Source organism: Fringilla coelebs (assembly GCF_963513975.1).
Source record: "Fringilla coelebs genome assembly, chromosome: 5".
Classification (NCBI taxonomy): domain Eukaryota; kingdom Metazoa; phylum Chordata; class Aves; order Passeriformes; family Fringillidae; genus Fringilla; species Fringilla coelebs.
Window position 1 is genome coordinate 33,842,281 of NC_140033.1, and position 26,897 is coordinate 33,869,177.

At 39.0% G+C, this 26,897-nt stretch overlaps 1 protein-coding gene across 11 annotated transcripts in view; it reads right to left on the minus strand.

Annotated features, from left to right (window-relative positions):
* The window catches only part of GRIP1 (glutamate receptor interacting protein 1), a gene marked incomplete at its 5' end in the record, with an annotated part of 305,864 nt that overhangs the window by 141,153 nt on the left and 137,814 nt on the right, over positions 1–26,897 (minus strand). For 4 of the 11 annotated variants that reach the window (XM_084205361.1, XM_084205368.1, XM_084205364.1 and 1 more), the window contains one exon: positions 5,853–5,907. The exons of the other annotated variants lie outside the window; for them this stretch is intronic. In XM_084205361.1, the coding sequence (XP_084061487.1) occupies positions 5,853–5,907 (55 nt within the window). Of the gene's footprint in view, positions 1–5,852; positions 5,908–26,897 lie in introns of those variants that run through there. 11 annotated transcript variants of the gene reach the window in all.

A 26,897-nucleotide genomic window follows, 5' to 3' on the forward strand; every position in this document is an offset into this window, starting at 1 on the left:
CTCTCCTTCAGCAATCATAATGCAGGCACTTACAATTTCAAAGCAATCCTAAAACAATCCTGGCCAAAGGCCTTCTTAAGTGCAAATAAAAAAGTCAAAACAGATGAAAAATCTAGAAACGAAGAAGTCATGCAGGGTATTCTCTGCTCTCTCACAGTCTTTGCCAACTTCTGTAACTGTAACCAGCAATGAACAAATGGGAGTAGGAGGACAGGGTTGTCCCCAATACCAACATGGACCCACTAAAACAGGTCATGGCCACTCTTTGCCTTCATTTTCTTATCTGACAAACAAGTCTTGCAACAAAATAATTTTTTTTTAAACAAAACAAAAAAATTCAAGTAGTACCAAGGAATGCTTTTGTTTTGGTTGTTTTTAAAATTGTATTTACTGCATCACAACCACTAAGACAATGTCAAAACTTTCCTTGCTAACAGATGTCCACAGCTCTCCCCTGTGGACTCTCTCTTGTCTACTCACAAAGTACCCACTAATGGCTGAGGAAGGGCTGCAACCTTGAAGGTGGCCCTGAAGTTCCAAAATGCTAGTGGAAAAGAAATTTTCCAAATTTTGCTTCTACTTTTTATTCTTTCACTGCAGTTTGTTTACTAAATCAGAAGAAGCACAGAAGTCACTTTCAGAAAGAAAATGCAAAAAACTTGGAAATATGGACAAATTGGATCAACAGGTGCTGAGTATGAAAAACCTCACTGTATTCCTGAAACCCCAACCAAATGCACAAAGCCAACAAATCCTTACTGACTGCCTATTTATAGAACTTACAGGCACTTAGGAGTTTTCCGAACCTTCAGAATTAATTTTAGAAAGACAGGGAACCAATATTTAAACACTCTAGGACATTTAAATGCCTCTAGAAATGTTGTTATTTGTGATTTTTACATCATTCAAAGCAAGCTGTCGATTTAGTTCTAGTAGTTAAATTTGTATTTTTATAAGCAATTTATTGGCAAAAAGAGACCACATAATCAGAATTACTATTAAAATAGTTCAAAGGCTGGTATCCAGGGATGAGTCTCAAACACTAGCAAGTTTGTAATAAGGTACTATATAGCCTCCATGTCAAGTCTTTAACACAATTTTAATTCCATACTTAAAAAAAAAAAAAAATCTGGCTTTGTCTGTGTTGGAGTTGCTTGTGCGCAAGGCAAAGTATAGCCTACGTCCAGCTACATTCAGAATTCATCCTTTGATGCTTAGGCCCCAATCCAATTTTTAGATAACTGATCATCTTGTAAAATGGAGTGCAGCATCTTGCCTTTAAAGCTTGCTTTATCTCACTGTATTGGAAACATACTGGGAGAATAAAAATATATGTCTGCAGAAAGGATCTGTATGCGCAGTAGGTGATAAATCATCCTGAAGATAGGCTATAAAGCTTTGATGGGTGAGAGGCATTCCACTCAGCTCCTCACGCTCTGCCCTGTGTAACAACAGCTGACATCTTTATCAGAGTGCTCCTATTCTGCTTCCATTATAATAAAATCCAGAATAACTTCACTGATCTGTGTATGTGCAAAACTGCATTCCTGACTCTAACAAAGAGACCCATTTCTGTGAGCAACTTTATACTACAGACACAGCTTCCTAAAAGTGCTGTTCTTCCAGTTAATAAAGGGGAAAAACAAACGTGTCCATACATCAATTAACCACAGCCAAGCCTTTGTAGTGCACTACTTAAAAGGCAATTTTTAAACTATAAAGTGGTTAATTTACCTGTAAACCTGACCAGCCTACACATTTCAGCAACTTTTCACTATTATATGCTATATATGTACATTGCTCACTGTTTAACTTAATAAAATAACTGCAAATTTTATTTAGCATACATATGCAATGTAAGGGATTACCACAAGCTCTTTGGTATGCACAGAATACTTATTGCTCAATGCCCAAGGTCTTATATGAATAAACCTGGGGGGGGGGGGAACCCTAGTGTTTCTCTGCTGCACAAAAAAATAATCCTACAATACAAGCAGCTGTACAAAGTGCAGATTTATGGTAGCTCTTACAACTACAAATGTGGCCTTTCCTTATATTCACTTGGCTCAAATGTAAGCTACCATTCTCTCTGAGCCCAGTACTTCTCATAGTGAAAACTGTAAAAACAGCTACTACTTCAGATTCTTAATGTAGCTTTTGGCTTATCGTGCTCTTTTGGGATAGAAAGGAGATTAAAAATTTAAATAATATATAAAAATTCCAAAACTCTCTTCTCAGTGCAAATTTCAGTACCTAATATGGTAAGAAGATACCTCTTCTCTTTACAAAACCTTTTAACCATTTCCAACATTGCTTAAAATGTACATACATACATGTAGATTCAAATATGTATAGATAATCACAATAAAGAGATTGACCCAACAATATTTCAGCTCAAAGGTAAAAGTGCGAAAGATTTACTAATGAAAGAAATCAAGTAATTACAGCACAAACTCCCATCCACAATAAACATTTTAATAGCTATTAAAAATGCATAATGGAAAAATAGTATAGAAACAACACACTGGTGTAAAAACCAGAAACATTTTTTTTTGTTCTTAACTGGATAGACTAGATCTAAATTCAAATCATGTCTCCACAGCTATGAGAAAAGGCTCACACAGCAGCGTTCTTACAAATTGCATCATCAAATAACATAATATTTTCTTTCATGGTTGCTTGTTAATGGATGCAAACATGAAGCTTTGTCTGACCTCGGTAACATACAATTTTACAATTTCATTACTGAAAATGTACTGACCTACAAAATAAAGACTCACAAAACTGAAGTGTATTACACATGAAGGGACCAATCTCATAGTCTTCTAAATTTCCTGCATGAATACCTATTGTGCACTCCTTGTTTGCCACATCTTTTGCTTTAAAAGGGGGTGATTGGTACAGTGGAAATACAGAAGTATCTGTACAGCACCTGCAGCAGTAGCCCTCGTACCCACAGAGGCAATATGGCACAAAGGGAGTGCAGGGGCAGCAGTGAAGCAGGACTGAGAGGCAGGGGGCTGGACTGGAAGATGCTTGAACCTTTCCAACCCAAACCATTCTATGATTCTATAATTGTGCCTGTCCCATATGAATGGTGTAAGTTTGAAGGCAGAGGACAAAGAAGAAGACTAATGCTCCCATATGAAGATGACCATGGAGGTGAGGTCAAGAGAGGTAAGGGTTATCTGTTGCAGTCTCTGACTCACAACTATGGGTCACTGACTGGGTTTTGGAGAGCATTCCCACTACTATATGATATTTTTGCCTTAAAATTAGCTGACAACACTTGAAGATTCTCCCACAATAATTTTTTTCAATTACACAGCAAGTACATGCAACAATGCAAAAAGACCACAAAAATAACCTCTCCCTTTTGCTTTGAAAGGTTAATGTGAAGTACAAGAAGAGGGGAGTACAATTGTTGTAAAATAAAATATTGCCTGAACACCTCCCTACTGGAAAGAATTACTTTTAGAGAGTCTTCAGTTGCCCAAATGAGGCATTTCTGTTTACATCCCTATCTGAAAGAACAGGAAATGAAGCTACAAGCTTACTTTGTCAAGACAGGCATGAAAAATGACACGACACACATAAAGCAGATATTTCCACATTTTGATGCATAGTTAACCACACATCTTTTAATAAAAACACAGAACACTAATCTAGTGTGCAGCACACTTGTATCTTTTCACCACAGTAGGGCCTGAAAGACAGTAAAGAAATTATTTGGGGAACTGCACAAAACTACAGGATTAGTGCAGAAGAAAAAGACCCTAGCAGAGACAGGCTGGAGGTAAGTACTAAAGCAAGGAAAACTGCTTTTGGAGCAAAGAAACTCAATGAATGTGCAAAAACCCATGCCTAGCATGTTAGAAGGAAAGGAGATATTCCAGCTGATACAGCAGCAGATTGCCAGCTGTTGGCAAGACTCCTCTCTACAGTAATAATGTGAAGGTCCATCCCCGTCCTCAGCTAGGCTGTGTTGAGCACTCCATAACTGTTTCCTGAGATGCAAATGTCAAGGCCAAAAAACCCAGAGAATTGGATAAAAAAAACAAAGGTTTCCCTCAAAACAGTGTAAGTTCAGAAACCTGTCAATTAGGACAGCAACACCAGTGCAGTGTGCACATAGCTTACAGGAGGATATATGAACATACCGCTAGACTGTCTTTTTCTTTATCAACCAGAGACAAGCATAAGGCACACTAATGCACAAAATCAATAGTATCATGCCAGTTCCTATTGGGAAGGAGTGGGAGGAGCAAAGAGTCTCAATGGTAGTTAAGATTATTTTAGAGGAGAAAAAACCCACTAGCCTGAGTTCTGTTGAATGATGGAAGCTTGAAATAATTAAGATGGCTCTGATGTATTAGATTATTGATTATTCACAGGGCAACTGTATTTAAGTGGAACAACAACTCTCATCAGTGAGTAACTGAATTAGTGCCCAGATCTGTCTGATAAAGACATCAGCAGACAAAAAGGTTGCTCTGCTCACACCAGAAAAAGAGAATACACTGACTTTCAACCTGATAAACATGTAATAGAACTACCAGAATAGAAGCATTTTACACAAACGAGAAAAACAGGCATTACCTAGCCCAGATTTGAAAGAGAAGCAAATCTACTGAGAGGATGATTAATAAATATTTAAGTTCCTATGTTTTGAACAACATGACCCCACTGAGCAATCAAAATAAAAGGAAAATGCTTATATAAGTTTGATTGCAGTATTCTTCTCTTTTCCTATTACTGATCTCATTGTATATTAGCATGCTACCTTTTCATGCTTCTGCAAAATAAAACACTAATTGATTTTGAGCTATCCTGACTAATAATCAAAGATATCTGACTTTTCAAGCTAAGCTGATAAAAATAGTTTCATTCACACATGGATGTATATCCAGCTGCACAGTAACGGCCATTAAATATTTCACAGCACCCAAGATAAAAAATAGAAGCTTCTTGTTTGCAGACACATAACGCTATTACAGTGTTGGAAGTCTCCATAAAAACATCAAGCTAAAATTCCAAATCAACCCTTTTTACACAAAGAAGGAAAAAATTACCAAAAATAACAGATTAAAAAAAAAAAGTTATTTTTAGAAAATAAGGTATGTTCATTCCTGAGGAGTGAAGGTGTCTTAGGCAGGTTTTCACATATCTGCTTTAACAATCACACAGGACTCAGGGTAGTATTTTAAAGTTCCGAGCGGTAAAATGAGAGAATGCAAAGATTTACAGTAAGACAAAATGCATACTGCTCTAACAGGCAAATTAACTTCCAAAGTGTGATATGAGAGTGCAGCCTGAAAAAACACCCGCTGCTATCCCTACTTCATCACATACAACAGCCTTTGGCATGGAAAGCACAGGTAAAAATAGCTCGCAAAGGACATGAAACAACAGAAATTCGTCCTGGATACAGGTCCAGGACAGCAGTGTCAGTTGTTCCCAGTAAGGCAGAGCGTGCACTGACCCAGGAGGGATGCCTCTCAGCAGTTAGCAGAAATACAAAACAATAACACCCCACAATAACTTTAGCACTTCACTTGGGAAAAAAATCCTCCTTCTAGCAATAACAAAAAAAAAAAAAAAAAAAAAAAAAAAAAAAAAAAAGAAAAAGAAAAAGATAAAAAACCTCAGGGATCTATCTTCCTGGCAGAACCACAGCCTGGGACATGTAGGAATGTTAATTGAAAGAGCTCCTACACCCTCCTGTATCAGGAGTTCTTTGTTGCCTGACAGTACATTGGAAGGACGGTCATATTTAAAAGTAAAAAAATCAGGCTGTGTCTCTGGAAGGATGCGAGGGAGCCCCCGGTTGAGTAAGAAGGAAAGCACGTTACCTTTAGCAAGTCTCCTCAGGATCTGACAGCGGCATTTAAAAGAGACAGCTATCATTCTGGCTGCCTGCCTCCCCTGGCAAAGCACGCTCGGGGCTCTGCTCGGGTGAATGCAGCAGCAGCCTGTGAATTCCTCCTCCCGCACATACCCGGCAAAAGGTAGCCCCGGCGGCGGGGAGTGACAAAGCTTAATTCCTCTTGGCTGATGCAGAGATCAGCTCCGTGTCATCTGGCAAAGCTGTGTCATTCACTACTAGCGCCGTCACCACCACCTGCGTGAGGAGATGCGGGCTTAAAAAGCCATATTTCTTTACAAGCTAGAAAGCGTCTAGCTGCGCACACAGGCGCGGGGATTAGAGGGACACATCCCCCAGCCTCTCGCATTCCCTGACCCTGCAGGGAGTGATGGTGGCTGTGCCAGGCAAAGGGCCCCACATTTCAACAAGACACGGTGATTTTTCTCCTTCTTCCTCCTATCTATCCTTTCCCTTAGTGTTTTCTCTGAATAAATAGGGCAAAACCACCAGGAATCCTACTTCTGGGAGAGAAGGAGCCCATTTCAAATGGAAATATTGTAATCGAAGCAAATTAAAGATTTAATCCTAATGATCTATAAGGAAGAAAAAGAAGAAGCCTGATTTGATAACCAGGAAAGCTTTTTGACAATTGTAGACAAGTATATTACAGCCAGTGAAGCACAGACCACAGGGGGAGGGAGTGAGTGGAGGGAATTGATGGATTGTTGTGTGTGGGCAGGACCACCAAGTATTTGATCACACCAAAATAAAATTATGCTGAATAGAAAACACACAGCGAATCAAGTTTTCTGCCTTCACTAAAGGGAGAAGAGAGCAGATTTTAGAGCAGCTGAATTGACCAAACATTGCACCATTTGTAAGATTTCTTCAGCTCACAAGGAGTTTTATGCCCTCTCATGCCAATTCAAACAGCAAATTAACCTCCTTTTACAATCCATTCAGAAAATTATGAAGTAGAGCATACCACTTAAACTGGAGTTCCATACCACCTTTATGGACAAAACTCCATACCCATTCGAAAAACCAAGCAAGCAAATCAAAATATTCCATATCGAGATTTTCATATCAAATCTATGCACAAACCCCAAGTCCTGCACCAGATACTCTCCTTTAATACAACAGATAATTATTTCTTACTCAAGACTTATGCTTCACTTGAATGATATATTTAAAACTGTCTTCGTATATTCTGTCTCATTCACATGCTTTGATTACAAAATTGTTTAGTTTCTCTTCTACCATCTTTTATCCATCACTATATTTAATGTTATGGTCCAGTGTCATGATGCACATCTTCTACCCCCAGCTACAGGAAGCCAGGAGGAAGCATGGACAGCTTTCACACTCTGAGCGATTCCCCTCTCCCTGCCTGCTCTTCACTGCATCAGCAGCTCTGTGCTTCCCACAGTCCAACTCCAACTACTATTACAGTGATTGTTTTTCTTATTTTTGTTTTATTGGTTAGAGCAACAGCCATATTTCCAAGGGTAAGGTGAAACACTCCATCAGCACTGTTGCAATTGCCTAGACAGACCTCGTGAAAATTGATTTTATTTCATTGCCATTAAAACCAGACAGGGGTAATCGAGTCATCTGTTCACCAACCCTGTTATTGCTTCTTGTAGCTTCTCCTGTACCAGAGAGCCATAAAACCCAGCCAGTGGAACAGCAGATGCACCTGAAGGTGTGAACTGATGGCTCCATCCTTATAACCACAGACCTCTGGCCAAGGATGGACAGGGCAGACAAGGAGGGGTGAAACCAGAGGATGAAGGTGGAGGTTTATGTCAGTGTACTTCAGTAGTTTCAGAAAGAAAACAAAATCTTGGGAGTACTAGGGGGAGGAAAGGGGAGAGGAGTTGTGTGTTCTTGCTCTCCCATAAAGTGTCTGTCTTTCTCTACCAATATGCTTTTAGACAAAAAAAATTGCCACTACTCTTTCTTGCCACCTCCTGCTCAGGTAACAGGACTTCACACCAATAATACCAATAAATACCACCCCATACCTGCTTTCTTTTCTCCCTGCTCCCCTGGAAAAGCTGTTCCAGAAACCAAAGGCTATGGCTCAGCACACAGGCCCTGTTCACAGCTCTTTCAGGTTTGAGATGCTGACGCTGCCTGAACTTGCTGCTCTCTTTCTGCAGATTTGCATCCAGAATCTTTATTACTGCCTTTTCATCTGCCAGATGCCTGTCCTCGATGCCATAAACCTTGTTGGACCCAGGCAGACCAGTTTGAACACTTGCCCTTAACTCAGGGGCAACCAGAAGATACTGCCAAGATTATAGTTTGGCTGCCCTAACATTTGTTCTTTGATTCCTCCCAGTCAGCCGTGGGGTTAGCACTGTCTACTCCGGGCAGTAAGGTCTCCACTCCCACCTCTCTGGATATGGACCTTGGCACCAACTGCCGGCATCACTGCCAGGTGAGCCTGTAGTGCTCCTTCTGCCCTCCAAAAGAAGATGATTTTGGTGAGCAGGTGTCAAATCAGGCATCCAATTTTGTGCAATTTTAACATCATTGAAGACTTCTGCTGGGCAGAGAATGGCAAGAGGTTGTAGCTACACCATGAGGAAGAACTGCTTGCTGCTTGCCTTTGTGATCTGACTTCATGACTTACCCTGGTTCAGCTCCTTTGGCAGAGGGTGCAAAACAGAGAACACTTACAGAGCTAAGAGGCTGCAAAAGACAGACTCCAGACACCAGAGAGAAATCAAGCCTTTAGGTAAGGAAATGCTGAGTCCCACGGGATTAAATAGAAATGTGTAAAACTGTAATAATTGTACAGAAACCATGATAGATATGCAAAACCAGCTGCAGACTTGGTCAGATAAAGCTTTACTAATGCTGAAAAGATTACATTCATTCCTTGATCCAAAAAGCTTATTCTACTTCTAGATTACTGGTGTGTATGTTAAACAGCCTCCGAAGCACTGCAATAGTCACTTCCAACCAAGTCAATAAAATAATTTTTTGCTTTTGTTTCTTCAGGCAATTTTTTTGTCCTTGCCATGGGAGGTCACGTACAGATTTGCATTTCTCAAAAAAGTTTCAGAAGACAAAGAATTAATACTTCAAATATAGCATGGAACATAATGATCTATTGCATGCACTGCGTATTTTTTCCTCATTTTTGCTAGGTCTAGAAAAGATCCACTTACTGGAACAATTTCTAAAATATTGACTCATGACAGACATGGTTTTATCATCTTCTTTCAGGACAACAACCATAAGGATTAACAGAACTGCTCATGTTCAAAGTCCTACTCTTGAAATTAATTTAACTATACCTCATGTGTTAATATATGTATTTTTAATCAAATTAAGTATTTTGTGTTTTTTAAATGTTTCAACATTCCAAAGACAGCTAGCATTTTTTGAAGTGTCATTCATTCAACACTGCAGCTGGAATCAGCTGGTTTCAGGAGGAAAAATGGAGGAGGAGGTGAAAACAAAAAGGTATCTAATATAATATTAGGAGATCAAAAACCCTCAGACATACTAAAAAATTATTTATCATCTGTATAACACAGCTTAAACTCTTAGTAATTATATTTCTTCCTTATTAATTAACTCAGCTACCTATTTAGTCACAATTTTCTCTGGACTCGTCTGTAAAAATCTTTTTTCATTATGATCCTTTTGGGCAGCAGCATGAATTTCTATCACTTTTATTGCTGCTCACTCCTTTTTTCAGGAGTCTGAAAGATTATTTATAAATCTAGATATATGTAACGCACAAATACTTTATCAACTGAATTTTTATTCATAAGTACGCAGTAGAAGGTCACTAGATGAAAGAAGCTTATATTTTCATATGATAGGACAGGCAGTGTAATATATGTATCCTATTTAACACAAACTTCTGGTTAATCTTATCAGATCACATTAGCTGAAATAAATGAATCAAAAAATTTTACTATCTACTACACTTCTCTGTAGGACAAAAAAAATGTAATAAAATTTCTCTAAATTAAATTGAAGATTACCATCTTTATACAGTGTGACATTTAGATACAATGAGGAAATTTCTGTAAAGAACCAATATTCAATGAAGAGTACAAATTCTGGAAAGGTGAAACTGTGTTGGGGGTGGGGGGAAAAAAAGAGTTTTCAAAAAAATGAACTTCTTATGCAGAGTACACACCCTTCTGTTTCACAGGAATATACACACCTGGAAGGCACCCTAGATATAATTCCACTCATGCTGTATCAAACATTTCCTTTCACACAGTGACTGAACAACACCTTAAAACCAGTTCCACACCATGCCCTCTTTCACTTGTCAGGGGATTTGTCCCCATGAGCTGTTACAATTGGTTTTGGATGTTGCATGCTCCTGTTTTTCTTTATGGCCTAAGTTTGTGAGTGACCACACAGAAGCAGATGCACCACAGAGAACTCACCTGGTGCCAGCAATGCTCACCACAGAGCCAGACCTTTAAAGAAAGCCAACCCATGGGGTTCAGTGAGGGCAGAGATGTACTCAAACAACAGTATCAGTCAAACATTAAAGCAATGAGAAAGACATGCAGATATCAAGTGCTTCCTGTGTCAGGAAGACAGAGTGATATCTACTGGATCTATCTGCATAAGAAAATTGAAATGAAGTATTATGAAATCTGAACACATAAGGATTTTGTACAAGTCAGTATTTTGTTTCATCACGTTACAAGTTACTGCTGGTATCTACCGCATTAGTCCAATTGAAAGTCAGATTTTTAAGGAACAAAGAGATTTAATTTAGCTCTGAAAATAACAAATTGCTATATGGATACTTTGAAAACTAAAACATTTCCACGATAGTATTTGATACACCTTATAACAATACCAGGAATGCCTATCTGAACAAAATTTTTCATCCCAAATAGAAGAGCTGTATTCCCATTCAGCAGCAGGCTCAGTCAGTCCAGCATTTTGCAATGAATACTGCTCTATTATGAAGATTCCCCTTCACTACAGGGAGAAGGAATAAAAAGGCAAGTGAAATAAAGACACCCTGTTATTCCCCAGTGCTCAGATTATCAATAAAGACAACTTGTCAGCTTTGCATAATTTGGAGGATCTTGTAAATTTACATTTTTATTAAATCAACTACAGCAGCTATTTTCTAGCTTTATAACCACCTCTGCAACACTGATGGGTAATTTCACGCAGGCATTGCAGCAGAATGCTTTACAGGTCATTAGGAGTCATAAAAGCTGCTCTGGCTTCAGAAGATCCTCACTGGAGGACGTGTCACGTACGAGATGCAGCATGTTGAAAAGCAAGGACATGTGTGTGTTGAAAGTGGTTAACAGATGACAAGAATACGTCTGTTAAAGATCTAAATTGATGCCAAAACACTGTTGCATAGCACCATACAAGCTTTTTTGCTTCATTGCCTAGGAAGAGATTAGGAAAAATACTTCAGGGGCCCTCTACGTTAAAAATCCCAAAAATCTTCGTTTATTGGCTCCAAGCAATGTTAACCTTTTTGAATCAGTAGGCATTAAATAAGTGGGGATAAAATCAGTCAATATTGCCATATCCTGGGATGCCTTTTTGTTGAAGTGTTTTACTACACAGCAGATTCACATTTTAACTTACTTTCTTTAAAGTCTGATTTAACAATATATTTTAAAAAATGTATAATGCAGTATTAAAGGAGAGAGAATACATACATCTTTTCTACATGAAAATAACTCTCTACTGAACATTACCCTTTAGCACAACCTAAGGAACATCATTGCCCACATTACCCTTTACAAGAATCCCACACCAGAGCTTTACAAAAAAAACCTTTATCTTACCAGTCTGTTTCAATTGCTGGCAAAAATTAAACCTGGTGAAATTGTGTTGATGTACAAAGGTTAAGAGATGTTTCTTACTAGAAAAAGAGCTTAAAAAAACCTTTGCAAACAACTTTGACTTTTAACTTCATTTCAGCTATTGGCAAACACACTGGTCTGCTTTTTCCACCCTTTCTTAGCCACAAATATTTGTTTAAAAATAATTACAGACTTAAAAGATTTGGAAAATATGAAGATGCCACATACACTATGAAAACTAGAAGCTTTAGTAGCACAAGTATGTTGCAGTCTCTCAAGGGTAACTTCAAGAATAGTCACAACTAATTCAGAAACAAGTCATCATCATCATCATCTTTGCATGGTTTGGGTTGGCACAGGCCTTAAACATAATCTAGTTTCAATCTCCCTGCCACCTACTACACCAGGTTGCTCAGAGCCCCATCCAACCTGGCTTTGAATACTTCCAGGGATGAGGCAAAACTTCTCTGGGCATCCTGTTCCAGCATCTCACAACCCTCACCATAACAAATTCCTTTCTAACATCTAACTTAAATCCCTCCTCTTTTAGGTTAAAAATGTTCCCCCTAACCCCATCACTATCTGTCCTTGCAAAAAAAGGCCATCTCTCTTTTTTTAGGCTCCCTTTAATTACTGGAAGGTGCTCTAAGGTCTTCCTGAAGCCTTCTCTTCTCCAGGCTGAATAACCTGATCTCTCAGCCTTGTCTTCACACAAGAGGTGCTCCAGACCTTGGACTACCTTTATGGGCTTCTGGACTTGCTCCAGGTCCATGCACTTCCTACACCGAGTGCCCCAGAGCTGGGTGCAGTAGAGTCTCACCAGAGGAGAGGGGCAGAATCCCCCCCAGCCCTGCTGGCCCCGCTGCTTTGGATGCAGCCCAGGATGTGCTTGGCCTCCTGCGCTGCGAGCTCTCATTGCTGGGTCATGTCGAGCTTCTCATCAACCCGCATCCCAAGTCCTTCTCAGCAGGGCTGCTGGCACTCCCTTCTCTGCCTGGCCTGTAGTTGTGCTCAGGATTGCCTCAACCCATGTGCACCTTGCATCAAGTCTCTTCACAAAATCAAGAGCTTACGAATCAGGTATCGCTGCATTTTTAGTACGGACACGCGTCTGTACCCTTTCTTTGGTTTGGTTTACAATGACAGAAGAGAGGGCTCACTTTCTGGAGCGTTACTAATAATTTGTCCTTGCATTTTCTGAACTGACAGTAAAGAACCTGAAACCTGTCAAAATAAAATGAAATAAGCAAAATCCAAAGTAGAACTAGTAGTATTCTGTCTGCCCTGTCAACAGAAGCAGCAGTGCAAGCACTAGGTACTTGCTTTCCAGGATGCTTGTATGTCCCATGGAGAGAAACAGCAAGTAACGACCCTGTTCATTGAACACAATCAGCCCAGCATGGGCTCCTGCCAGCCACATGCATATAATTACAGGCTTGGGGATTTAACGTAATCTCAAAACTAAAGGATGACTCTGTCTTACAAGTAGCTTCCACATGCTGCACTACATGGTTAAAGACTCCTGTAATTACAATTTCTGTAAGGCTTTGTACTTTGTAGAGGTTTTTTTTAATTAATTAAAATGATGACCTTCCGACTGCTACATCAGTCTCTAACAAAACAAAGCTAAGCATTCCCTCAAAAGTACCATACTGGAAGTGGAGACTCTCTCTTAGCAGAGACTTAGCAGAAAACAGCTGCTTCTACTCTCATTAAAAAAAAAAAAAAAAGAAAAAGATTATGATTCTACTAAAACCACTTGAACAAAAGTGGAATAACCGTATGTTTCTCTAACTATTCTGCTTTGTTCCCATATACTTATCAACCTATTAAGCAACCGTGAAATTGGAATATCACACTAGAAAATAAAATGTGTATTTGGAGGTATGAGTGTAGAATATAAAGTCATTTAATCTACTACAACAGATTTTTTTAGGAATTAACTCCGCAAGTTTTTATGTGCAAGTCTTTATATTCAAGATAGGGTCAAAAAGGATGGCAGTGGAATATTATACCTCCAGAGATGCAGCAAAAAGAAAGGATGGCACAAGCAGTTTTGACAGACAATAGCTTCAAGCCTTTGCAAGATGAAGGGAAATGCTGATTCATTGGTACCTACCATGTGCAAGCTGCAGGAAGACATGGCAGTAGCTGCTTTAGCAGAAGAGAATGGATTTCTGTACTGCAATCACACTGGTGCACACTGGATGCTTGCCTGCAGTGCTTGGCTGCCAGCCAGCTGGCACCAACCAGGGCACTTTCCCAGGCCACATGAACTATTCCATCCCAGAAGTTGAACTGGTACTAGGAGAGCCAGGGAGTGTATCCCAGAATATGATGACTATAAAAACAACTGAGCAGATCATTTCAAGAAAAGCCAATGAGTTGCAACTGTGGCAAGAGGTTTAATGCAATCATTGCTTGTATGACTGGGGGCAGACTGAGAACAAGAACAGAAAACATCTCTACCTGCCTTGCATACAGAGACCTATATTCAGCTCTGCCAGTATGATGGGATTTGCTCACTTTAGATTTGTTTTTTAAAGGCTGAAAAGCTGGACAGGGTGCAGAGAAGAGCACCAAGAGCAATTTGACCAATAAAAAAGTGTTGTGGAGTGGCAGTCTCAGAAAGTATAATACTGGACTGGGAGAGTTAGGACAGTGACCTGATTAGAGAGCACTTTAGAGCTGTCATGGGATGGACACATTGAGTGTTCAAGAGCTTCTACATCACTTGATAGACAAGTGTTAAAATTCAAATGAATCATTTGCTAATTTGAAGATCTACTGACAGATGAAACTACCAAAATGGTTCTGGAATATGCATTTTTGCAAAACATCAGTTATTGAACCTGCTGTAACATTAACAGGCTGGATGACACAACCTGCTTACACATCTTACATGTCCTCGCTTGTCTTAGAAAGCAAGTGAAGCAAGATATCAGATTTTTGATGGCCTCCTATTGTCCATAACTACTGCTTTGACTAAGAGAAATAAACACCAATAAAAAATGGACTGGAAGAGTTTTTCAGGCTATTTTTATCCTTAAAATACTCATCAGGTATGCACATGAAATGTTGTACAAATAAAAGACAGGACTAGCTGTACATAGATAAACATGATGTTTTATCAACTATATAATTAACACTAATATTAAAATCTTTTTATAACCAGAATCCTTAATGTGCTAGAAAAAGTGCCCCATTACACACCATAATTACTCCACACTCTCAAAATGCTGACACTTCAAAAGCAGGGAAACCATTTTGTGCACCATCCTCAGCCACACACATCCTCTCCCTTTTGCTGTAAAAAAAGGGACAGCAAGAGGCAGATCCACAGCAAGAGGCAGAAAACACACATGAGCAAAGTAACACAAAGCATGTTATTTACACCAGGAAAATTCATACCTGTTATACATATATAGCATGTATGACTCATAGGAAACTATCCCCATGCTTTCCTCCCAAGTCACCAAAACAAAGAAAGGTTCCTATGCATAGAGTTGAAATATTTGTAATGTAAGTCTCAAAAGTGAAAGGTTGATAGCCTCAAGCTTGTTTTAGCGTTATTCCTCCATGGATCATTAATGCTTTAGTGGTGTCCCACTGCTATTCATCACATCTTTAACAGTTCCTTTTAAAATACTCTCCAAAAAAGTAGCTTGGCTGAATCACATCAACACTAGAAAGGCTGTACACAATATTTATCTCTTTCTTATTTATCAGTTTTGTTTCCTCTCCTATTTTTTTTTAAATCATAGAAATCCTACAATCTCTGAAGGTAAATATGGTATTATATACAAAAATGATCAATAAAAAACTGGGGACAGCTAGATACAACAGTAAAACAATGAATTCCAAAACAGCCCAACAGAAAACTAAAATATGCCAATCAGCAAGACAAATGTTACCCCCGCAAAATTTAAAATGTAAATAAAAAAAAACCAAAAAACAAACACTGGTCTTCCTGTATTACTGTGGATATATCTCTTATAAATTATCAACTGGTAACAAAACTGTGTTTTAATGAGTTTTCTAAAACTCCAACATTTTTAAACAAAAACCCTCCCACACATTTCTTTTGCACTGTCAGGTATGAAATTAGAGCTTATCAACGAACAACAGACTTCAAGTTCTGCATTACATCTTCAATAACAAATAGTAATTTTGAACTTGCGTATTTTCTTTAAAAGCACAAACAACCCCATGTTGAATTCCTGATGAGTTCAAAGGTCTCAGACTGGCTTTAGGGTCTTGAGGCCCTAAAGGGGCTGTACCAGGCAGACTCCTGCCATCCACACTGCTTTGAAAGCTGCTACCTTGCTTCTTGATGTCACACAGTCAAAATTTATTTTTTTTGTGAGCATGTTTTATATGACTCAGTAAGTATCAGTGAAAATTTCTTAATAATTTTATTTTTCCCCTTACTTTTCCGTAACAATTGGGACCTTTCAAATCTACCCTTAGAACTTTCCTCTCTTCACAGATATCAGGGCTCTTCTAATAATCATTGTATACAAATATTCTATACACACAAATTCTTAACTTTTGCAACAAGTCAGGCATGAAATCCATCTGCTTTTTACTGAACCCTTTCTGTTCACTCCTGTGTTTCAATATGAGAAGCAGCCATAGTTATATTTAACAGCCTTGGCGCAGTCCAACAGACACCTGAGTAAGTAAAGGGCAGTTATTTTCCTACACCTGTGACATGACCTTTCTTAGTACATCATTACTTACTCCCTTTTGCAAGTATTGCTGCTATTAGTGATTAGCAAACCTAACTGCTATTTCTCCACATGTGCTGATGTGATTCCTCCAAGCACTGATGCTTTCCCAGCTTTTCATTCACAGTATATCACCATATCTTGGATTACTTCCACACAGACACATTTACTTGCCAAGTCATATGACATTCTTCTGAATATTACACATTTCTAGTTGTTTTAAAGACTACTTAAAGGCATCTCCATTCTGATTACTATGTAGGTCTCCTGATCTAATTTCAACTGCTAATTTTATCAACAGTTAACGAGGGCGTTAAATCACTACTGCTTTTTTTTTTTTGTCTTTATCCTTGAATCAGCTCCTGGGGGTGTTTCTCAACCAACTCATTCTAAGGTACTTTCCCTTTTTAGACCATGAGCATTTAAAATACACCAAATGTTTTAAAAGATGCAAAAACATCCTGCAGAGTTGCATCAAGCAATAATATTTCTTCCATTAATTTTGTATTATATCCCAAACTCTGACAGAGCTCATTATTCACAAATCTATACTGCTTATTAACTATGTTCACATTACCTTCAAGACCTGAAATCCTTTTCCCTCTTTAATGCTTATTCAATATTTATTTCATCACTGAAATTTTAGACACACCAGCACTAAATCAAGGAGAAGATGGCCAAAACTTCTTTCTTTCTTCTTTCTTCAAAACTTGTCCTTTTTTTTTCCCCCTCTCCTCTCTTTAAGTGCACATATTAGTGTTTTTCCTGGCATGTCACTAGCTTTCCATTCAAACAGAATGTCAAACTCTACCTGCGAAAACACAAACCAGTTACACCTAGAGATTGCAAAGATCAGTGTGTTCACAGCCAGAGACAGAAAGTGGCAAACAATGTACACTTGAATTTCTTTGTAGTTGTTCATGTGTTGTTGTTTCAGGCTTCATGAAAACTGGCTTGTACTGCAATTATTGTAAAGCACTTACTTTATCCCCCCCAACACATTTTCTCCTGATGTACTTACTATTTTTCCCATCGTACATTTTAGTTTGTATCGTGCCAGCTGCTGCACTTCAACAATGAAAATAAACTTGGTACCACAAAGATTGCTGTGTACAGATTCTCTCTATGAACTTACTTGGAAAGAGCTACATAAACTTAATTGATCAAAAGGGAGTCACAAAATGATGAAATATTTTGCAGAGGCATATGCTAATGGTACTGCACCAACTTCCAAGGCCTGCTGCCTTACTGGAAAGGTCCATAAAACTGTTGAGGTGATGGAAATACTCCCAAGCTGCAGCCTGGAATGCAGAAACAGGATGGTAACTGTGCCACTTATTTATTTATTTTAAAGTAAGGCAAGGAGAAAGGGGCCTGAACATTTTAACAGGAAATTAGAAAGCTAGCTCATATAAATTCATCACCTATCCAAGTTTGAAAAGCCCAAGTTCCCCTCCCCCTGTTTCCCATTCCCAATCTCTCGTCTGCATCTGAATGCTCACAGTACTGCTAATGGATAAAAATGGAAACAAATGTATGCAACAAATCACAGTTTGCTCCTGTGCCAGCTTCCCCCTTCTGATTCATCAGATCCAGATCTCCATACTGCTGCTACATATTAAAATCAACGTTCTGCCTCTTCATTATTGTCATTATTTCTCTTTCACTTCAGAAGTTTCCTTTCCTTCAGATTGCTGCCTGACCAGCTTGTCAGGACATATTTAAATCAGTATTTTGCGCGTACGCGCGTTTGTGCCGTGCATCTGGATGCCACCTCATTACCATCTGAATTCCCATCATTTCTGCCAAGGCACAAAAGCATGGGGGTAAAAATCATGTCAAATGACAGAAGATTACAGCCATCTATCTCCATCATTTAAAAATATGAAGTAACTGCAGATTTTGCCATCAGCTCATTTCATACCTGGTAGGAAAATCTAAATAAAGATTGAATGCAGCACTTTCTGTGATGCATGAAAACGCAATGCAGCTCAAGTAGAAGGCATTAAAGATTCATCCTCTACTTGGCCACACCAGGGGCTCCAATCTGTTTATGTGAACTTTGCCTACTGTACCTGGGGCTCACCTTCCATGGTCATGGAGGAGAACCCTAATGGTGCAGCCTGTTAACAAAGAAAGCAGACATGCAGAGTCAGGTGGATGGTGAAGTTTCTCTTTGGGGGGCAGAAGCACTACTGAGAGCAAACGCAACCCAGAGACCCATGTTCACACAGCAACTGCTGTGGCTGGTTGAGCTCCAGGACAGAGAGCTCTACTGGTGCTGTGCTCCAGCAACAAGGATGCTGGCTCCTCTAGTAACTCCAAACACACACTGGGGGAAATGGGTGAAGCTGCAGGAAGTTGAGATACACACTTAGTGTAGTATAAACAAAAAGAGTGTAAATATATACATATATATATAAATAGTAAATCTAAGCTTGCTTGCATTTGGATATGCAAAGCCTTCCAAAGAGGAATCATCTTCCTTAAGTTGGTCAAAAAACAGGAATCCACTGCACTCCCTCATGTAACAACATGTCTATGCCTTCATTTTTTTTTTAATTAGAAGCACAGCATACTCCTCAAAGAGGTGTTTCATTTATGTCAATTCACATCTTACTAACAGGAAGATGAGCCTACAGCTACTGTCATTTTCACATGAGGCTTCAGTACAGATGCCCTGTTTTTTTCCAAAACAAGTATAATAAAAAGCCTCACCTAAAAATAATAATCCACATTTACACACTACCCATTCAGGGAGGCAGCACATTTTCTACTAACATGCTCATTTCAGGCTGTGCATTCAAAGTTTGCAAATCTATTAAAAGGTGATGACCAAGAGCTCTTCACTTGGACAATCTCCAAGTGACACAGCTGTAACAGCCTTTTGCTGGATGCATGATGCTGCACCTCCCACTGGCCTCTTCCCAGGCATTTTAAGTTGACAGATTTGAGATGTGTCTGCATCTGATACAAATCTTTTCCCTGATTTTTGCACAAAGTTAATGCAGGTATTAGAAAGACTACTTGGAATCCTGAAAATATTGAATTTAGTACTACCAGATGTTATCACCAAAAACAATGAGAAAACAGAAGTAGTTTTGAAGTACTTCATTTATATTCATTTTGCGTGTTTTTTTCCTAGTCGTCTTTCCCCTTCTCTGATAAGCACATATAAATCTCAAGTGCCCATTTAAATAAAGTATCTCTGGGTCCCCCAGCAACAATGAATATTGATTTCATTCCCCCCCCCCAGTATAAAGCCTGGAAACAAAACCCATACAGATGATATCCCTTTAAGGTCTGAGAAGACCTTAAGGTCTGAGAACCCAGGTTCCTCTCTCCACTTGCTTTCACAGAACTACTGGCCCTTATCTTTGATGTAAAATCTGGAAGCCTAAATGAATAAACATATTCCCTAATATTTTCCCTTAAAGGGTTAATTTTTTGAACTACAGCTATAATGCAATAAGCTTCAGCACTGATACAATCAGAGGCACAACAGATGTCTCATCCAGAATCTGTGGCTGTGAATCCATTCCTTGGCATGATTCAGTCCCTAAAGGCCCTTGTTCTCTCTTTTAGCTCTTTAAGCCAAAGAGGAATGGGAAGAGGAGTGGAACCAATTTGAAATGCCTACACTGTCTGGAGTTCAGCCCCACAGAGAGCTGCAAACCAGGAGAAGACTACCCACTCCTGAGAAAAAGGGAGAAGAGAAAATGGCAAAAGTTCTTCCTTCTTATCAGTGCCATTAATATTTAGTTTATTCCACCTGAAATGTTATTTTAAGGGACTGAATTGCTTAGAAGATTGACTTTGATTTTGGGAGGCTTTCATTTGTAAGCTGTCAGTTTGGATCCAGCTGAGGGAGGTACTGATGGATGGTTTCTAATATCTAAGAGTTGCTTAGTGGCGTATGACAAATGACAAAGAAGTTGCAGAGTGAGTTATATAGTGAGTCAGCAGTCCTTTCCCAGAAGGTTCAATACTAATTAAGAGGCAACTTGACACCCTTTGTGTAAGGCTGCTTGGAAACTTATGCCCAGATACCAGAAACAAATCACAAGCAACTAAATACCTTAAGCTTTACCATGGAAATAAATAACAGCCCGACAGTTATATCATAGCACATCACTCAATACCCCCATCCTGGTTTTATTTGAACAGTACACTTAGTCTACTGCTTATATGATGGCTGACTAACAAAAAGCTACTTTTTGTTCACTCAAGAAAACTGCCAGCATTGTAATGTTTGCCTTTTATTTAAAACCACACGTTGGTGAACAGGCTCTTTCTCAATCCTCCAAATCCACTAAGTGCAGTCATACATTAATCACAATGAAGGATGAGGCCCTGCAGAAAGGCACTGAGCTATGGCTGGTGTGTAGCTCACCTCCACTTGGCTTCCTGGACAACACAGCTGCTGCTGGGAGCAGCCCTGGAAGGAAACTCTGCCATTAGCATTGGATTTGAATGGTCAGTTCTATCACACTGCCTCCTCTCTGTTTAACTCTCTGTCAAGTTCAACAAGCTCACTGCAGTTCAGTTTCACAGATAGAGACTGACAAAACACTAAGTGGTAAATAGGAATGACAGGTACCCACAACCCACCCTCAAGTCTTCAGCAGATAATTCTCTTCTAGTTTTAATCCATACTAGAACTGCCCCAGCCACAGGAAACTTGCCTCAAGTGCTTTCAAGTACTGCAAAACTCAGCCTTGGGGCCACCATTTTTTGATCCTAGTTTTTTATCAAACACAAAAGTCCCATGAAAATAATAATGTAAAAATTGTGCTGTGTGTTTACCAGCACAAAGAAAATTGCATTTCAGGGATGGGGCATACCTGGAAGGAAATGAGTTACAGCAAAATGGCAGTATGAACCAGGGTAATAAAAGACAGCCTCAATTAAAAGTTACAAGAACAATGCAAGGGAATACACAATATGATGCACATTATGAGCCTGTTCAAAATCTCAGCAGAGTGGTGTTAGACACAGGAAGTCATCTTCCAAAGGAGCTAATGAATCATTTTGTTAACAAGGAAAGGTCAAATCTTTGATCAGTGGGGTCCAGGAATTATAATTAAGCAGAAGACCAACATCATATACTCTTCACAAAAGGCTACTGTATTTTAGAACACTGCTCTAGTTTGGTTTTGTTCTCTTGTTTGTCACTGGATTTAATACTATGAAAAGTGGCTTGGGGCTTGCTTGTTGTTGGTTTTACTTTTACAGACAGTGTTCTTTTTGTTCCATTCTTCACATATACATGATTATATTATATTTTGCATATGATATGTAAATATTATATGTAATATATGTTCTATAAATGTGTTCTATGTATAATATATTACATATAATAATTATATGTAATATTATATGTATATAATATGTCACCCAGGCATGGGTGACAAAATGTACAATTCTGTCTTTCCTTTCTTTCTCCAATTGCTTCTGAACCATGTGGTGTTCCATTTGTGAGTGGACAGAATATATGATTTAAGTCAATAATGAATCAGCTCAGTAAAACCAAATAAGAAATTTAACAAGACCCAACTAGAAATTAAAAAAAAAAAAAAAAATTAAAAAAAGCTCTTGTAAATTTTATTTTACTCGAAATAAGTTGCTCACTGGTTTTTAAACCTGGCCACAGATACTTCTTTTTTTTCCTAAAACTGAAAGCATACCTTTTTTTTTGGTGTTTTATCCAACGTCTCTATTGGACAGCTGTAAGAGTTCACATCAGGAGAAAAAGCAATTCAGTGGATTGTTACATTTGTCACCATATAAATCCTTTCATAGCATTTTTCCCAAGTTGATTTTCAAGGTTAAGAGCTGTTTCCCATACTCCTCTGCTACGTTAGATTATTAAACAGGTGCCATAAAAGAAAGCTTTGATTTTTTAAGAGCTCAAAAATAAGTTTCCCTTTATACCTTTACGCTACAGAATATATACTCAACATTAGAGCGCCGGTGAACCTGCTGCAAATCCCTGACGATGCAGAAGCTTCCTTTGCTCTATGCAGGGTGCAAGAAACAAGCTTTCAGGGAAGGCAGCTGCATTTTATTTTGTGCTTCACATACAGCTTTTGGGGAACATCTATTCATCTCACATTTAGTCAAGTGCTTTTTTTTTCAGCATCTTTTGGATGCTTCTTAAATGAAACTTTCCTACTCCTCCTCTTCACTTTAAGCTTGTTGAAGCAACACCAGAAGAAAATGCACCTGGACATTTCTGAACTGAGCATTTGGTGGCAAGATAAAACTGAAACCCCAAGTTTGCTCCATATTTGAAAAAGGAAAGAGCGAAGGCTGAAATTCTTTTAAATCCTCTCCAGATATGAACCGACTTCCAAAACTGCCTTGGAGGGGGCTCTGTCACTGTTACACATTGCAGTCTCCTGCCTCAGACTGATTCCTTACATTGTAAGGAATGTCATGAGACCTTGTGTTACCTCCTTGGGACACAGCGTGCCCTGTGACTGCACTACAGATTTGAAGTGACACATGCCATCAGATGCCAGAGCAGTGACCGAGTGACCAGCACACAAAACCCCACTGGTTTGGATTATGTAATGATAAACAGGAATATTTTCTGATAAAACATAATGAAGACTGCTTTACTTATGCCAATGCAGCAATTAGGGGCTGGTTTTGAGACGAGAGTTTGTTTCCAAACACCTCAGGAAACCCCAACCACAACCATCAAAAAAAGCTGACCCAGGAGCCAAGGTCATGCCTGTGCAACAACTGCAACCTTTCAGCTGATAAGAGGACCATGCTCCTCTCTCAATCAGATGGTGCAGTGGAGATGATGGTAACTGTGGATTTAAAGCCAGATATGCTCAGCAGATGGGGAACAACAGTCTCCTGCCGCTGTTCAATTAGAGAAAAACATTCCACTTTCAAAGCTAGAGATGCTCAATCTAGGTGTTAGGAATCAGTAAGATGGGACAGAAGGCCCTTGGTCCCAGAAATTTTTTTTATTTGCTTTGCTCCAAGCACTTCCTAATGCACTGAGCAGCCACTATCTTAAATCTGTCCTTCCCTTACAGACAGTCTGGAAAGCACAAAGATGGCATCACTGGGTGCAGCAGCTCTTTGTCTGCCAGGGAATGCTCCCCTGTAATCCGTCCTGTGTAACTGCTTCCTTTTCTCCTTGCCTTTTCCTCCTACCAGAGCTTCAGAACCACAGGGATGGAGCTGCCTCCATCCCTCTGATGCCAAGGTTTAAAAAGATTCTGTGAACAGAGTTGAGTAACAAAGAAAGAAAGACCTTCTTTTGCTAAATCCTTAGACATTATCAAAAAATACAGTAAAATGGTGAAAACAGTCACCTTGTCTAATCTGTCTGCAAGAAGGTGACAATTATTTTAACTTTCATCCCTCTTATTTAAAAGTGAAATGTGGTAACATTGATGCATTTATTCAACTTTTTTGATCCATAGGCACAAATATCTATCGAGATTTTCCTAATAAAAAAGACTGAAGCATACAGCAATTTGAGGGTGTCTGCACACATAGTGGGGAGCACATACCCCTCCTAGCTCCCCTGCACACAGATGTGGAGACCCAGATCAGTGTCCATCGACTCCCTCTGCCGGCAGGAGCTGCCACTCTCCTTTTCCCAAAAAACACCTCTGTTTTTGCTGGCGAGGCACAACGTGAACATTGCAGCACACTGCGCCAAATCTCACTCAGCGCTGGTGGTCGGCTGCTTTGCAGTGCGCATCTGCAAGATAACTTGCACAAAGAATCTAAGCAGCTTCCCAGAAAATTCCAGATAAGCACCAAATAAGTGTGCAGTATTAATGTTAATTATAGTTTGCACAGTAATCTTCAGAGATGTGAAACTGGGTTCTGTTTGCCTTTCACTCCACACAAACTTTTAGATTTTGTCATTATTACAGGCTTAAAATAAATAATGCAAGATTCATGAAACTGAATGTTCCGTTTCATTTAAAATATTTATGGCATTCTCTAAAAAAGAAAACCACTGCTTGCATTTTACTGTGAAATTTGAAATGCAAGAGGCTGGATATGCATGAGGGAGCCTGATGGGCTGCAAAGCTGCCCCAGCCCTATCATCCACATGCCGTTACCCTCCCTTGGACCTAAGGGACCCAGCAGGGGTGACCAGCCTGCTACATTTTTGCTCAATTAATTACAGGGACAAGCCCATTACTTACTCTGCCTCTCATTTCAAACCTATGAATTGTTGATCTCTTGGATTTTTTTTTTTGCCTGATACCACATTTCATGGAAATGCTGTATTTTGCTGAAGTCACACACTACTTCCATAAATGTGAGCATTCAACCAACTCATTATAGACAAGTTTAGAAATTAATGTCATTAGGATGGTAAGAGAGATTTTTATGGCTCTTTTCAGTAAGCTCTTTTAAAGCTCTCTGTTTCTCAAAGCATCACTCTAAAAAATTTATTTTGTATGATGAAGTAATCATAAGGTTGACACAACTCCACAAGCCTCTAGTAAGCACATACAGAACTTTTGTTTTACACTGCTTATATAATACCCTACATACCAAAACACACAAACACCTATCTGTACACTTGGTGACTTGGTGACTTGCACACACCATAAAAATGGGATACAGATGCAAACATTATCAACTTCTTCAAATCGTAAGTAAGCCTGACATTACTACCACCTTTTAAATAATCATTAAAAAATGTATTTTTTGCTTTATTACTTTAGTTCCAGACACACAGTTCATTTTTTATTTAAACTCTCTGAATACCACATGCTTCTTCAGAAAGGCCTCAATCAGAAAAATCAGAAAATAACTGGAACCAGAAAATACCTTTAATCCCAGAAGGCTTCATATATAAAATAAAAAGTAGGAGTGCTGGTATGGTGATCCTTTAGGCAACGTGGCACCCATGCACCACTATTAACAGCTTCTACAGGCACAAACCTGCTTTTTTGCTGGATTTTTTCTTTTTTAAATCTTTTGTAAGAGAGAGGAGAGTATCATAACCAAAAGATGGTTCTCCTCACAGAGGCTGTAATAATTCATCACATGATTAGCAAACGGTAACAATACTGGTCACCCTAAAAGCTGGGATGTTGAAAAATTCTGCAAAGAAGCTCTTCTAATGGGAGGGAATTCCTAAGATTCCTCCAAGGGAAAAATGCGAGTTTAGCAGTGATGTAAGATGCTGAGGGGAGAAGCAAAATACATTTCCCGAATTCCACAGGCAGAGGGCAGCAGGCTCCAGCCAGCAGCGCCGTCTCGGGGCTTCCTGCTGGTTAACTGGATATCTGCCTCTCACCGAGAGCATCATCTTTGTGTACCCGTGACTGAAACAACAAGATACTCAAGTCAAAGGAACTTACTAGTAACATTTACTAGGTGGTCCTAGTAAATGTTAATTTTCTTCAGTTAATAAAAACTCTGCTCTAAAGTGTTACTGCAGCTTTGCATAAGGAACACACAGCAGTGATGAAAATTAAAGTATGGGGAAAACAGGACATGCGTAATAAATGACAGCTTGTCTCCTCAAGCTCAGCCATCACTTAAAGCCAACAAATATAGTACCAAAGTGATTCTTACTTGTAGAATGGGAAAAGTCTGAAGAATCTAATCTTAAACAGATCTTTTTTTAAATTGGCTCTATAAGGCTGTCTGCAAGAATTTGACATTTGCATATAATGATAATGCATATTAGACAGTAATTACCATGGACTTTTCTTTAATTATAACTGATAATGCAAATAAACCCTATGCTCCCAACCGAAGAATGTAATTAAAAGTCTGAGTAGTTCAGGGAGAAAGGGAAGAGGCAAAACCATTGGTTTTAAGATCAGGAGAATGGCACACTATATACAAATTCCCTTCCTCTTCCCACTCACATCAAAGAGCATAAAAAAAATCCATCTTCTCTAAAGAAAATGAAACTATCAACTCACTGCCTTGCCCTGTTTACTAATGAAACAAAATGTTTTCTTAGACAGCTTTATCCAGGATTTGCAAACTCCTCCTCACAAAGGAGAGATACTGTTTTTGTCTTCGAACATCAGCTCAGTGAAATTTCTAATAAATGTGAGCAGCCCCAGACAAACAAAGGATTGTTAATGAATAAGGAAAAGCAACCTGAGGACTGGAAACAATGACAAGGGAGACTGAAGGTGGAGGTGAGAGCATCTGAGATCCACAAAACAATCTAAGTCTAGTTTAAGGAGTAATTGAATAAGTATAAACTATCCCAAGTTTCATAATTAGAAACCAGTAAGTTAAAAATACACATGACAAAAGCTGTCACCTTTAACAGGTATGCAAGTCCAGCCTTGGAAGCAACACCAGTGACTAATTGTGTCCAAGTCCAAGAGTAAATTTTACAGGCACTGACATGAAATGCTGGATTGACAACACAGCCCCCAAACACCTCAAGGCAATCCCTGGGATGTAGCCAGCTTGGCCACAAGGACTTGAAAGAAATTCACTTAT